Source organism: Rhineura floridana, chromosome 10, assembly GCF_030035675.1.
Source record: "Rhineura floridana isolate rRhiFlo1 chromosome 10, rRhiFlo1.hap2, whole genome shotgun sequence".
NCBI classification, from domain to species: Eukaryota; Metazoa; Chordata; class Lepidosauria; order Squamata; family Rhineuridae; genus Rhineura; species Rhineura floridana.
Window position 1 is genome coordinate 66,173,605 of NC_084489.1, and position 13,446 is coordinate 66,187,050.

Consider the following 13,446-nt stretch of genomic DNA (forward strand, 5'->3'; position numbering starts at 1 on the left):
TGTGTCCCCCCCACTCACTCTGCTCACCACCCCCTATGGTGCCCCCTAGACCATCACCTTCCCACCCTAAGCTTCATTTTCATTTTCCCAATCCCATTTCCAAAGCGACTTCTCCCTTCTGTTCTGCATCCTCACTATACATCCCTGTTTTTTCCTCCTCCGCCATGGTAACCTCCTGGATCTTCCTCTCCTTGTACCTTCCCTCCAGTTCTAAAGCCACATCCCCTCCTATTCTTCAGCCCCCTTTGAACCCCATTTTTACCTTTACTCCTATTTCCATTCCTTTACCTCTGTCTCCCCCATCCCCTCAAGGAACCCAGTGTAATACACAGTAATACCTCAGTTAACGAAGAAGTTATGTTGCTGGATGTTACTTCTTTATCAGAGGTAGGACTAACATGGAAAGAATAGGGATAGGTTCCTACACCACAAAAAAGAAGATCAGTTCAACATATTTCAGCAAATGTTTTACTCAAAACTAACAGTACACATGTCTGAAATGAAACAACCAGGTCAGATAAGCCTTGCATACAGACCACTTAAAGGTTTCATACACTTGAGCAGGCAGGCAAGGGGCAGCCACCACTACCACCCTGTGCTCGCTCTCCCTCTTCCTCTCCCCTAAACTCGAGGAGATGTGTCTGCAGTGAATAGTGCTTCCAGGGCACCCAAAGCCCTGTTTACTGCAGAGGCGCCTGGGCACACCTAGCAAGGAGTGACATTCCAGCCACGTGTGCAAGAGCTGCCTGCAGCAGCAGCATTCCAGCAGACAAGCAACTACATTCTGACTATGTCAGAGTGTATGCACCTCCCACCCCAAAAAAACTTTGTTAAAAGGAGCTTCTTTCTCAGAGGATTTGTTAACTGAGGTATTGCTGTACTAGCTCCCCGAATGTCCACCACCCCTCTCTGTTATCATACAGATATATCTCCCTCCATTCCTTCATAGGGCTCATACAGACACAGAAAACTCTTTGCCTTCCCCTAGCTCCTTCAAGAACCCCCCCCTTTTTTTTTTGCAAACTATGATGGAATGACTGTCATTAAGTAGAGTGAAATTGCAAGTCATCCTCTTTAAAGACCTCAATAAACTCTCCAGGTATTATCTGAGCTGCTGTCCTTGCTGTCTAGATCAACCTTCCCTGGTATGGTGCCCTCCATTTTGGAAATGGTGTATGCTTTTTTTTTGCTCTGGCTTCAGTTTGATCCCTGCCCCCCCCCCCCAGTTTTAAGCAAGTCATCTGTGCAAGCAATGGTACACAGAACAGTACTGGGCAGAATCCCCGCCCCCCAATATGTGAGGTTATTCATAATTCTTCAAAGGTAGATGATGTGGTACCCTCCAGTTATGGACTGCAACTCACATCAGCTCCAGCCACCATGATTATCAGAGCTGTAGTCTATAATTTCTGGAGGGCACCACATTGTCTAGGCCTGCTTAATGGAAATGCTCCAATTTGTTCATATCCTGTTGCAAACCTGAATATACATTGTTTCATAGGGTCGCCATAAGTCGTAATCGATTTGAAGGCACATAACAAAACCCATTCATTTAGAGGCTTAGAGACTTAAAAGAAATATGAAGGAAGTACATATGTGGGTGCGATCCTTACACTTAATGAAATACAGATTGTTCTGGGGATGGTGTCTTCATTGTGCACTGTTTCAGTTGTAGTCCATAATTTCTGGAGGGCGCCACATTGCCTAGTTCTGCTTAATGAACAGTTTGTTCATATCCTGCTGCAGACCTGAATATACATTGTTTCACATTAAAGGGGATCCCAGGGAATGCAGTAATTATTGAACTATTGCCTTAATATCCCATGCAAGTAAAGTAATGCTCAAGATTCTACAACAAAGGCTCTTACCATATATGGAGCAAGAAATGCCAGACGTCCAAGCTGGATTTAGAAAGGGAAGAGGCACCAGAGATCATATTGCAAACATACGCTGGATAATGGAACGGACCAAGGAATTTCAGAAGAAAATCACTCTGTGCTTTATAGATTACAGCAAAGCCTTCGACTGTGTGAAAAACTATGGAATGCTTTAAAAGAAATGGGGGTGCCACAGCATCTGATTGTCCTGATGTGCAACCTATACTCTGCACAAGAGGCTACTGTAAGGACAGAGTATGGAGAAACTGATTGGTTCCCCATCGGAAAGGGTGTGAGACGGGTGTATTTTATCTCCCTATTAGTTTAATCTATACGCAGAAACAAAAGGGAAAAAGCACCAAACTGAAGGCAGGAAAGGGAAACAGGCTCTGGTGCTTAGATTTATTGTATGCTCGACGCATTTCAGAATTTATCCTTCAGGAGCTAAAAACATAAAAACAAACTAAAATCATTGTAGTGAAGACTATACGCAGAACATATCATACGGAAAGCAGGATTGGACCAAGATGAAGGAGGTGTGAAAATTGGAGGGAGAAATATCAATAATTTAAGATATGCAGACGATACTGTACCATCCTACTAGCAGAAACCAGTAATGATTTGAAATGAATGTTGATGAAAGTTAGAGGAAAGCACAAAAGCAGGACTACAGCTGAACGTCAAAAAGACTAAAGTAATGACAACAGAAGATTTATGTAACTTTAAAGTTGACAATGAGGACATTGAACTTGTCAAGGATTATCAATACCTCGGCACAGTCATTAACCAAGATGGAGACACTAGTCAAGAAATCAGAAGAAGGCTAGGACTGGGGAGGGCAGCTATGAGAGAACTTGAAAAGGTCCTATATCACTGAACACCAAAGTCAGGATCATTCAGACCATGGTATTCCTGATCTCTATATATGGATGTGAAAGTTGGACAGTGAAAAAAGTGGATAAGAGAAAAATAAACTCATTTGAAATGTGGTGTTGGAGGAGAGCTTTGCGGATACCATGGACTGCGAAAAAGACCAATAATTAGAACAAATTAAACCAGAACTATCATATAGAAGCTAAAATAATGAAACTGAGGTTATACTTTGGACACATAATGAGAAGACATGATTCATTAGAAAAGATAATAATGCTGGGAAAAGAAATAGGAAGGAAGCACATATGTGGGTGTGATCCTTACACTTAATAAAATACAGATTGTTTGGGGGATGGTGTCCTCATTGTGCACTGAGTTTCAGTTAAAAACTGTCCTGCTAGAGCTCATCTAATTCCCCATTTTAAATCTTTTTCTTACTTGATCAAATTTTACATTATCCTCCTTAGAGAGACATGTTTAACTTCTAATTGGGGTCAATGTGGGGTAGAAAATGAATAGCTTTCTTGAAGAAATGTTCCAATCAAACTGAAAAAAGAGTGTTAACAATTCAATTTGCATTTTAAAGCAGCTCTGCCTCTGGCTAATTGTGATGAGATATTGGCTAATTTATCTCTCTACCACCACTCCACTTTTGGAGTTGTGTAGTATTGTTAGAGCCTTAATGTGTCCTAAAAGCCAGCCCTAGAACTAATGGTACCATGTTCCACAATCAGTGTTCTCAATAGAATTCCATGTCAATTGTTGGAGATGCAAAGCTAAAGAGGCCAGGTGCTTGTCTGCTCTCCCCCCCCCCATACACAGGTAGCAGTGTGTGAACTGACTCTGTTGAAAGCATTGCATTTTAGGCAACATGAAAGTGTTAGCCGTAATAGGTTTCTCTTTGATGGCCCATTCCACACATGCATGTCTTCAAGTGATGATGAAAAGCGAACCAGCCTGAACTCAAATCTTGGTTTCAATCTACTCTGCAATCTGTTTACAATTACGGAAGCTGTTAATTGTGTGTGCAGTACATATAAACAAGTAATGAGAGACAATTGTCTCCCAGTGTTATGGAAAGTTTTCTAGTTTGGATACTCTGCAGTCATTATGTGGAATGCTTCCCTGCACCACACTCTGTAGAAAAACAATTAGTGTGCAGGCTTTGATGTATAACTGCATTTCTGTAAATATTAGAATCTCCAAATTGCTCTCTAAACGTTCCTCTCTTTTTTTAAACGCAGTTTGTCTCAACAGATGTTAGCAACCTTTTTAGAGGTTTCGTGCCCCTTTAAAAATGTTTTATAGAGTAAGTGCAAAATTAATGCATTAAGGAGCTAATTCAGTGATCCCTTAAATAGCTGTAGTGCTAACAGAGGGGTGTAAGAGGACACTAAATCGCATTGCCCTCTTCTCTCTAAATGTTTTCACATGCCTCTGGCAAGTGTCCTGATCCATCTTGATTCTTTCTTGGTACACTAGAGGTCAGTGTGTGATGATGGGAACTCCTGCAAATGATTTCCCTCTTGAATCAAATCTCAAACAGCATTTGGAGAAGTGGTACTGCTCTGCAGTAGATACCCTGTATCCCTCTTATGAAATGCTTTTTAATATCTATCCTGGCAAAATATCTTAAAACATCCTGCATTTTGAATCCTTCTCCTCATTGGGGCTGAGGGTTGGCCTGTAGTACTACTAGGTACTCAGCACAAGAAGCATAGTAAATTCTGTGGTTGCAAAACATTCATGTTATATGGCGGTGGCAGCATGACCCAATACACGTGAGGGCACAGTGCTAGTTACAGGAGTCACCTTCTCTGTTTGTGCTATATAATCGTGGCTCATCTGGAAAGGGTTGCACATTCATATCACTATTATTAGCCCAGACCCCAAGCATCAAACTTTTAAGATCACCGACTTTACCCTTGAGCCTTGAGGACAGCAGTGTCATGCATTCTTTGGGTGTTCATAAGGTTTTATTAGAGGATGACTTCTTTTTCTTGACAGGTAATTTTGGGTTTTTTTGCACTGGAGAGCAAGGTTTGGCACCCTGGAATATGTATGGAATCCACTGCCACATGATGTGGGGATGGCGACTAGCTTAGATGGTTTTACAAGGGGATTACAGAAATTAATGGAGGATAGTGAATCAACAGCTGTTAAAACATGATGGCTGTGTGAAGCTTCCATGTTCAAAGGCGATATAAACTGAAAACCTGTTGCTGAGTGGGGCGATAATGGCAGAGGGCTATTATCTTCAAATCATGCTAGTGGGCTTCCTGGGGACAACTGGCTGGCCACTCTGAGATGCAGAATGTTGGACCAGGGCTAGCTCAAAAGACATTTTGTTGCCTGAGTGAAAATGGTGCCCCTTCTTCTTTGTACAGCGTGTGACCAGATGGGCTGTTGACTCGCTCCTACTTGAATACTTGCTAGCAGCAGGCTACTTTAGGAGGCACTAGTCTCTGCCTCCTCCCAGCATCTGCCATTTTGGCATATAAACAGCAAATAAATAATCTACTTGAGGTGACTGCCTCCGTCTAATGGTAGGTCTGGCCTGGATGTTAGACTGGATGGACAGTGACCCGGTAGGGCGACAGAATCAGGAAAGGGATAGATCAGGTGTGGGGAACCTTTGGCCCTCCAGATGTTGCTGAATTACAAGTCCCATCAGCCCAGGAAGCATGACCAGTGGCCAGGGTTGGTGGGAGTTGTAGTTCAGCATATATATATTCCCTGAAGAACTAATTGATTTTTATATTTGCTTTGCTTGTTTAAAACATTTGTAACCCAACCAATAGATGGTACCTTCATCCAATAGCATTCAGGGCAGTGAACAACACAGAACAATAAAATATGCAATAATACCATAGTATTAAGAATTATATGAGGCTATATCAGTAGAAGACTAAGGCATTACACAAATGTTATCAATGGCTGGGTGAATATTGGTTATATTAAGCAGCATAAAAAGTAAAGGTAGCCATGTTGGTCCATAAGGGAGAATATTCCAAAATCAAGTTTGGCAATATCTTTATTAGGACCAACAAAAGTGTGACAAGCATTTCATTCTACAGAAGAACCCTTTATCAAGCAAGATGTTAACACAGAGTGGGTACAATGGGGAGGAAGAACTTGAAAAGTAGCAAAACTAGACCAATGTTGTAGTCATGAGGTCAGCTTATAGTCTCAATTCCAGGATGGAGACTGTAGGCTGAATATGTCCCTCCCAAGTGCTTTACCTGTACAGATCGCATGTAACTCTTAAGCCAAGTGGCTGTGATCTCCTCTCTGGGAACTTGCATATTTCACCATATTAAGTTTGCCACCCACAATCATCGAAGTGTGTTTTGCTGGGTCAATATACTCTCTCCCTATAGACCTAGATCCACTAAACTAGTGTCGTCCATGGCTGGACCAGAACAAATCTCAGTCAATGAGTCCACCCTTCCATTTGGTTGGGGATGTAGGAGGTCAGGCCTTGAAAGTTACTTTTGCGGGCTCTTTGAGACTTATGTACAGAATTTTGAGTGGAACACAAATAAACCACAGAAATGTTGGAGAGTCTCACTGGTGGCTGATAGTATTCACTAACCTAATTTTCATTTTGATGGTGTAAGTCAATAATATTAACACAGTGGTCACATCACAGCATGGGAAGAGAAGGGCAAGAGGGTTATTTCTTCACCCAAAGTGGGCAAAACAATGGATGTAACCCTTACCTTTGTGCAAGTAGTCAGAGACATCTATATATACTGTTCTCTCTGTCTAGGTAAGCAAGAGGCATTTTCACAATCCCAGCCAGGCAAAAGCACTTGGGAAGGGTGCAGAGCAAAGCCTGTGAGGAGTGTGGCCTGGAAGAAGTGTGTGTTGTCTAAGGAGTGTCCTGAGGACCAGATGGAGAGGCATGGAGGAATGCATTTTGCCCCCTGGGCCTGAGGTTCCCCACCTCTGATTTATTTGAATAACTGTTTGGATGATTTTACTACACAACATACCACTGTTCTTAATATTCTTATAGTATTTATTCCTTATGGTTCACATTGTGTATTTATGTGCTCTTTACCATGAATACAAGTGATTTGTTGACTTGAATTACATTTGAGTTGTGTTAATGCACCCCTTAAATCTAACCAAAAGGTGGTGGTCTGTTGTTGTTTTTTCATTCATAGGAAAGGGCCCTCAGGTTAAAGATCTCTGCTGAGTCTCAGGGATCAGAAGGTTGTCTTGTTGTGAAATCGTGGACAACCACTAAGGTAAGCAGTGTTATTCCCAACATTTATTTTGAAAACAACTCAAAACTAATATTCAATGTTACTACTTGTGCATCCTTTTAACAGCAAGTAGGTGTCTCTAGTGCCTTGCCAGTCCTTATTGCATTAGAGGCCAGGGTGGCAAACAAGCAATAAACCTCTAAAAGCATCTTTAAACCAAAAGATCTTTAAAAGCATTTTAAAAAAACTTTAAAAACATCTTAAAAACAATTACAACACAGACACAGTCTGTGGGAATTGCCAACAAGCTTCATTGCACAGCTATGTCAGCTTCAGTTTGACACCCTCAGACTTAGAGGCTGGACATGAAACTACCCTGAAAGCCATGTTGTTTCAGCACCTTCACTAGCCTTATGGATTTTTTCCCAAGTTACTGGTGGTTTAGCACAGGGCCATCCAGTGGTGTCACTAGCGGGAGTGAGGGGGGGTGCGGACCTCCGGTGTGCGCCCTCCCATGTTCATGGACAAGGGTGGCTGGCCATGCATGCACATGTGCATGTGTGCGTGTGTACACACACACTCACCACGCGCTCCAGGCTGACAGTGGAAGGCCCGTCCCGACTTCACCGCCAGCGAGCGGACGCCTGCTTTTGGTCTCACCCGCCCGCCTCCGATGAGGAGTTGGCTGCGCTGTCCCGGAGCACTTTTTGGCTCCTTTGCCAGGCAACAGCGTGGGGCGGGGCGGCTCTGGGTGTCACCCCCCTCATGGTGTCACCCTGGTGCGGTCTGCACCCTCTGCACCCCGGTAGTGACGCCCCTGGGGCCATCACCGTGGTGCTACATTGTCCAGGAACTGAAACTCTTTTACATGGAACTGGAGGTGGAAAGAGCTGTCCATTTCGGTTCTCTCAGTTTCTCATTTTTCCAATTTTAAATTCATTGCTGCACACTTCGGCAGCAGTCTGAGATTTTTTTAAAAAAAAATCCTCATGAAAATTTTTCAGCATTTTGGTGCAAATTTCTCCTACTAAACACATTTTTGTATACAGTTTTGACTAATGTACACATTTTTGCAAGCAATTACTCCTAATACAATACCTTTTTTGTTTTTGCTAATATATTTTTATACACATTTCCCCCAATATATGCATTTTTTGTAAAAATGGTTTGGCTGGAGAACTGCATTGCAAAATTTGGATAAAGGTGAATTGCGAAGGTTGCCTGTGTTTTGGATCTACTGCTTTGGAAAGTGCAAATTTCTTAAATTCAATTTCTCCTCCATTCCTACATACATGGAACCGTATCGTGGTCTTCTGGTTCTCTGTGTGAAAGATGTTAAACTGCTTGCCACAGAAAATGGTTAGTCTATAGTGGCCAATCCTTAAAACATTATTGCTAGTATAAGTTCTCATCATATGCTGTGCCCCTGTCATGATGCAAGTCATACACTCACATGTGCACACACACATCCTCTGTGATGGTTGGTGTATCTGGCAATTCACAGTGTGCTGAGGCAACTCATGCCATGAGTACTTGCAACAACTGCACCCCAAAGCAGAGATTGACTGCCAAAGAGAGGTAGTTTACAGCAACATTTGCTCTCAGATATGAAACTTCTGAGTGTAGGAAGTTGACATGTCTATAGTTTCCTTCTCTTGTATGCCACTCATGTTTCACATTATTACTACTACAGTAAATAATAACTGTAATAATAATGTGAGGGCAGGGTTCATGGTCCCAAGAAGTAGCACTTTCATTGGTGCAGTTAGGGTGATAGACTACCGTTTTTACATTTTCTTATAACTCTTTTTGCTTTTTGCTACCTCTGAGAATCAGACTTGTCACACCTTGATCAGCAGCTGAGCATGTCAGCTCCATTTAGCCTTTGCAAAGAAGTACATCTAGCCCAGCGTAGATAGAAGAGAATGTGAGAGCTCCACACAATACTGTAATCTAGGATAGGGTTAATATTGCCCTGCTTCAAATAGCATTTCTGTAGCTATGCAAAGTGTGGCTTGAGCGGAAATCATGCAAGCTTCCTTTTGTTGTTAATGTCGAAAGAGATCCTAATTCAACTGTTTGGGTTTGGCTAGCAGGACACTCTGACAACATCAGCTTCATTTTAGTATCCCTGTTAGGAGCTCTTCAGGTCTCTGCCCCTTTATACAGAAGAACTGGCCATGCCTATGCAGCAGTAAAAGTAAAGCATGGTCTCCCATTCACCTATTGTTGGGGTTGGGGCTGGGATAGGTGGGGAGAAAGAAAGCCTGTCAGGAGCTTCTGGCATTTTTAATACAGATAATTTGCCTTTTACCCAAAGTTTCTCACACTCCGAAGCATTCTGAATTCCGGTTTGAAATAATGCAAAGCAGGATTTCAGAATACTTCTGAGAGCATGAAACACCAAGAGGAATTATGCTTGCCATTCAACTGAGAGCAGTCCAGAGAAGCCACACAAAGGAACCAACTCCGATAACTTCATATCTATTATAGGAGTCCTTTGTTATGAGGAAGGCAAAATTGTGGATGGAATCTTTGCCCTAGATGGGGCCTGTGTTTGTAACCCATGTGTGGATGGAAGGGAGAAATCCTCTTCACAAAGCTAGCCAGCTGGAAAGCAGAATTTCCTCAGAGGAAGTATGGCTGGCAAGAAAATCTCAAGCCGTGTAGCCTTTGCACTCTAGCACTGTGCCATTTTTACCCATCCCCTTATTGCAGTATATAGGGCTGCTGGGGGGCATTCAGCTTGGCAGCTCACAAGTTAGAGTCCTCTGTATATCAACTCTTAGGAAATTTTGCTTCATACTTGGGCAACAACTGGTTATTTCACATTGTAATGAAAAGTGAAAGAGGGCTCTCCTGACCACAGTAATCTCCTCCCCGTCACCCACCCACCTTCACAGGCAATATATGTTAGTTCAGCATTTGCCAGCTTAAGCACCTGGCCACAAAACCTTAAAACAGTATTCAGTATATGATGTTTTTTGAACTAGGGTGCCAGGAGTAGAGTACCTTTGTCTCAGGGCAAACCAAATCAGAAATTCTGTGTCAGGAACTGTGCTGTTATTGTTTTTAAATCTAGAGCACAACTGAAGAAATCCATGATAAGTGTCTTGTAATTCTGAACAATTTTTTTTTGTATTCTAGCTTACTGTGTTCTTGGACAATGTTTTGTAAACTCATTCCTTGTTAGCTTGGCCCCTCTCTTTACTTTCTTTCTACTATCTCCCACATCACTGAAATTTAAATCGTAATCACCACCATGGAGCAGGGATGTGTTTTTCCCTTTTGCTTATGTTACTCAGTGAAGCACCACATACATTCATAGCCCTGTATAGTTTGTTTATATAAAAAAGATCATAAACTTATGAATGTGAGCTGGTGAGGAGGACACCTTACTTGCTATGACAAACTGAAGTAATGCTCTTGTTACTTCCATTTGTAACTTCTGGCCAGGAAAGGTTTGGTTTCCAGTGAAAGTAATCACTGCAAATGTGTCAAGCTGCAGCTCGCCCTCTACCACTCTATTTAGAATGATATGCTGTTGGTCATGTCACCAGGACAGATAAAGAAAGGCAGAATTTTGTTCCCTCCTTACAGAGCTTCCAAAAATAGGTATGAACTGATAACTGTTTGGGCTAATAAGATGCACTTGATTTTGCTTTAGGAATCTGAGTTGCACGTGAGCAGCTACTAACCATCCCACCCCTTTTGTTTTCATTTATTATGAATGGGGGATCTGAGCATATTATAAGGGGGTTTTTCCCCCTAGCTTCTTTATCCAGAATGCTGGTGTTGAGTTTCAAGAGTTTCCCATGCTGCATGCAGTGTTGAGTTTCCTAATGTACAGCTATGGGATGCTTCCTAATCCTTTGATACTCTTAAATAGGAGCACTGTGTGTGAGAGAGAGAAACTTGGCGTTTTCTGTTTTTAGTTTGTGTGCCAGTGATACGAGAAACCTGAGGTGTGACCATAGCTATTGTCATTGGGCTATTTCTGCTAGAGAGCTTGTACTAGATAGTGGCCGGGAGACTGAACTATGACTTACAAAGTCCCCACTTTGAATCTCACCTTTGCCTTTAACTCGATATTAGTGTCTGACAAACCGCGGAGTCTGGGCCTGAAACCCACTTGCAATCTGGGGCTAATAACACTGAGGATGATGGCTTGCAGAGTGGTTGTTAAGAAATGCATGGATAATGTACATGAAGCACTTTGAATACCTTAAAAGTTATTTTTTAAAATTTACCTTCCTCACATAACTCTCCAGCAAGTAAGTTATGACTCCCTATGGATGAGGATCAACACGCTTTAAAAGCAGGGGGAAAAATCAGGTGTTCATAGCACTGGAAAAGAGATATTGGAACTAATATAGCAAGATACAGCTGTTGTTGTTTATTAATTTGTATCCCGCCTTTTCCCCAGGCTCATATGGGAAGATACAGTCCCTCTGATAGCCTGGACCTGAACCGCATAGGACTTTATAGGTCATAACTTGCACTGTGAATTGTGCTTGGAAACAGACTGGTAGCCAGTGGAGCTGCTGTTATAAGGGAGTCATATGTGGTATCCTCTAACCTAGGGATGGGGAACCTGTGGTCCTGCAGATATTCCTGGACCAACTTCCATCCATCCAGCTCCTGTCGTCACTAAACATTGGCTATGCTGGTTGGGGCTTATGGGAGTCCAGCAATATCTGGAGGGCCACAGGCTCCCTAACCTTGCTCTGACCTACATATCTTTTTTTCCAGTTGCCTGATGCATAGACTCTGTGTTTACTTAGTAGCAACAGAAAGGCACGCTGCATACTTCCTCTTCATTATTCCCCCCCTACATTTTTATCCCAGCCTTCCTCTAAGGAGCTCAAGCCAATGAACATGGATCTCTTTTCCCCCTTCCCAAATTTTATCTGCATAACAGCTGTGTGAGGTATGGTAGGCTGAGGGAGAGGGGGAGAGGGGGAGGGGGAGGGGAAGGGTGGTGTGTGAGTGAGTGTGTGTGTGTGGGTGGCTGGGCCAAGTTCATCCACACACTTAATAGATGAGGAGGGATTTGAACCTGGGTCCCCCGGCTCTAGCCCAACACTTGATCCACTATACCGTGCATAAAGGGAAGTGTTATTTATTTCTGTAATCTCATGCAGTAAGCCTCTAGGCACTGTATAACACTGCTATAAAACAAGATACAAAATTCATAATAATAAGCAAGCCGAGCAATTTCATGTGTTGATCCAAAGGCTGATCCCTAGCACTGAGAACTGGTCTGGATCTAAGCCCAAACTCAGATTAGAGCCTTTGATGACCTTTGGTGCCATTTTAAACTTTTCCTGTGCAAGTCCTAATATTAAACCATGGGTTGGATAGACAGATAGCAGTAGTCTTCTGTACATGCTATGGTGCATCTGTGTGAATTTATTTCCTCTCCCCTGGTGAGGGGGAGCCCAGTTTCTCAGACACTTTATGTTAAGGAAGAGATTTGGCCCAATGGGAAGAAACGGTTTTAAAGATAGCTTAGCTGCAGGCAATGAAAGCTTGATCTTTAACTTCTCCCAGTGCAAGTCGCAAACTGGGCAGGCCAAAAATGTCTCTCTGGGTCATTTCAAGCTCTCAGGGAAACATGAATATGCTAAATAGAATTGTTTGTGAATGAGCCAATAGAGATGGCTAGGCAGACAGAGTACGGGCAATGTTTTTTTCCCACAAGTGGGAGGAGGGGTGAGCAAGCCCAGAAGATATAAGCTCAAAACAAAGCCAAGCTGTGTCTCTGAAGCATTCGAATACACTGGATAAGTGAAGCGTAGGAGAGAGAGAGAGAGAGAGAGAGAGAGAGAGAGAGAGAGAGAGAGAGAGAGGTGGAAACATGATTCTAACAATGGAACCTGGTAAGGCTTTATTTCCTAGCGGGAAAAGAAGAAAAGATAGATGTATGTTTTGAAATTATTCCATTGTTTATAGGAATATAGTTGTCTCCTTGTTTATGGGTTCTTATTTAGTGTGTGATGCGTAAACCTTTCAGTGGAATCTGATTCCCTCTGTAAAAGAGAGCATGGTATGGGCAGAATACATTCTTTCATATGAGCTCCTCATATGGGTTCAGGGACACTTGCAATACATTCTTTGTGATGCTGCCAGAAGCTGGAGGCATGATAAATATGGGAGTTGTTGGGGAATGGGAAGCCATGGTATTTGTCCATTACGCTGAGAGCCATCTGTCCTTACTACTGAGAAGTATTAAGTATTGAGGGAGGAAGCTTGTGTCAACAAGCAAAGCTGAACAATGTGAAGTGCAGCCTTGTGGATTTGTTGCAGTGTCCTTTGCTGCCTTTACTTTTTCTGTGATTAGGAGCAACATCTTTTTCGTGATTTGTAAAATTTTCGCTTAGGAGCAAAGGAAAAGAAGGCAGTGTGTAGCCTTGAGTTCTTTTTAGTTGGGTTGGCTGAAACATTGCAGATGGATTGTGCAAATTTGTTAATATAAGCTG

General features: G+C 42.5%; 1 protein-coding gene across 23 annotated transcripts in view; it reads left to right on the forward strand.

Annotated features, from left to right (window-relative positions):
• Positions 1-13,446, forward strand: part of SVIL (supervillin) — a 196,345-nt gene that overhangs the window by 40,326 nt on the left and 142,573 nt on the right. For 20 of the 23 annotated variants that reach the window (XM_061586469.1, XM_061586447.1, XM_061586448.1 and 17 more), the window contains exon 1: positions 12,738-12,846. Coding sequence is in view for 19 of the 23 variants with exons in the window: in XM_061586447.1 (XP_061442431.1) it covers positions 12,825-12,846 (22 nt within the window). In the remaining 4 variants the exon portion in view is untranslated. Of the gene's footprint in view, positions 1-6,922; positions 7,007-12,737; positions 12,847-13,446 lie in introns of those variants that run through there. The other 3 variants (XM_061586465.1, XM_061586466.1, XM_061586468.1) reach the window with 1 other exon arrangement.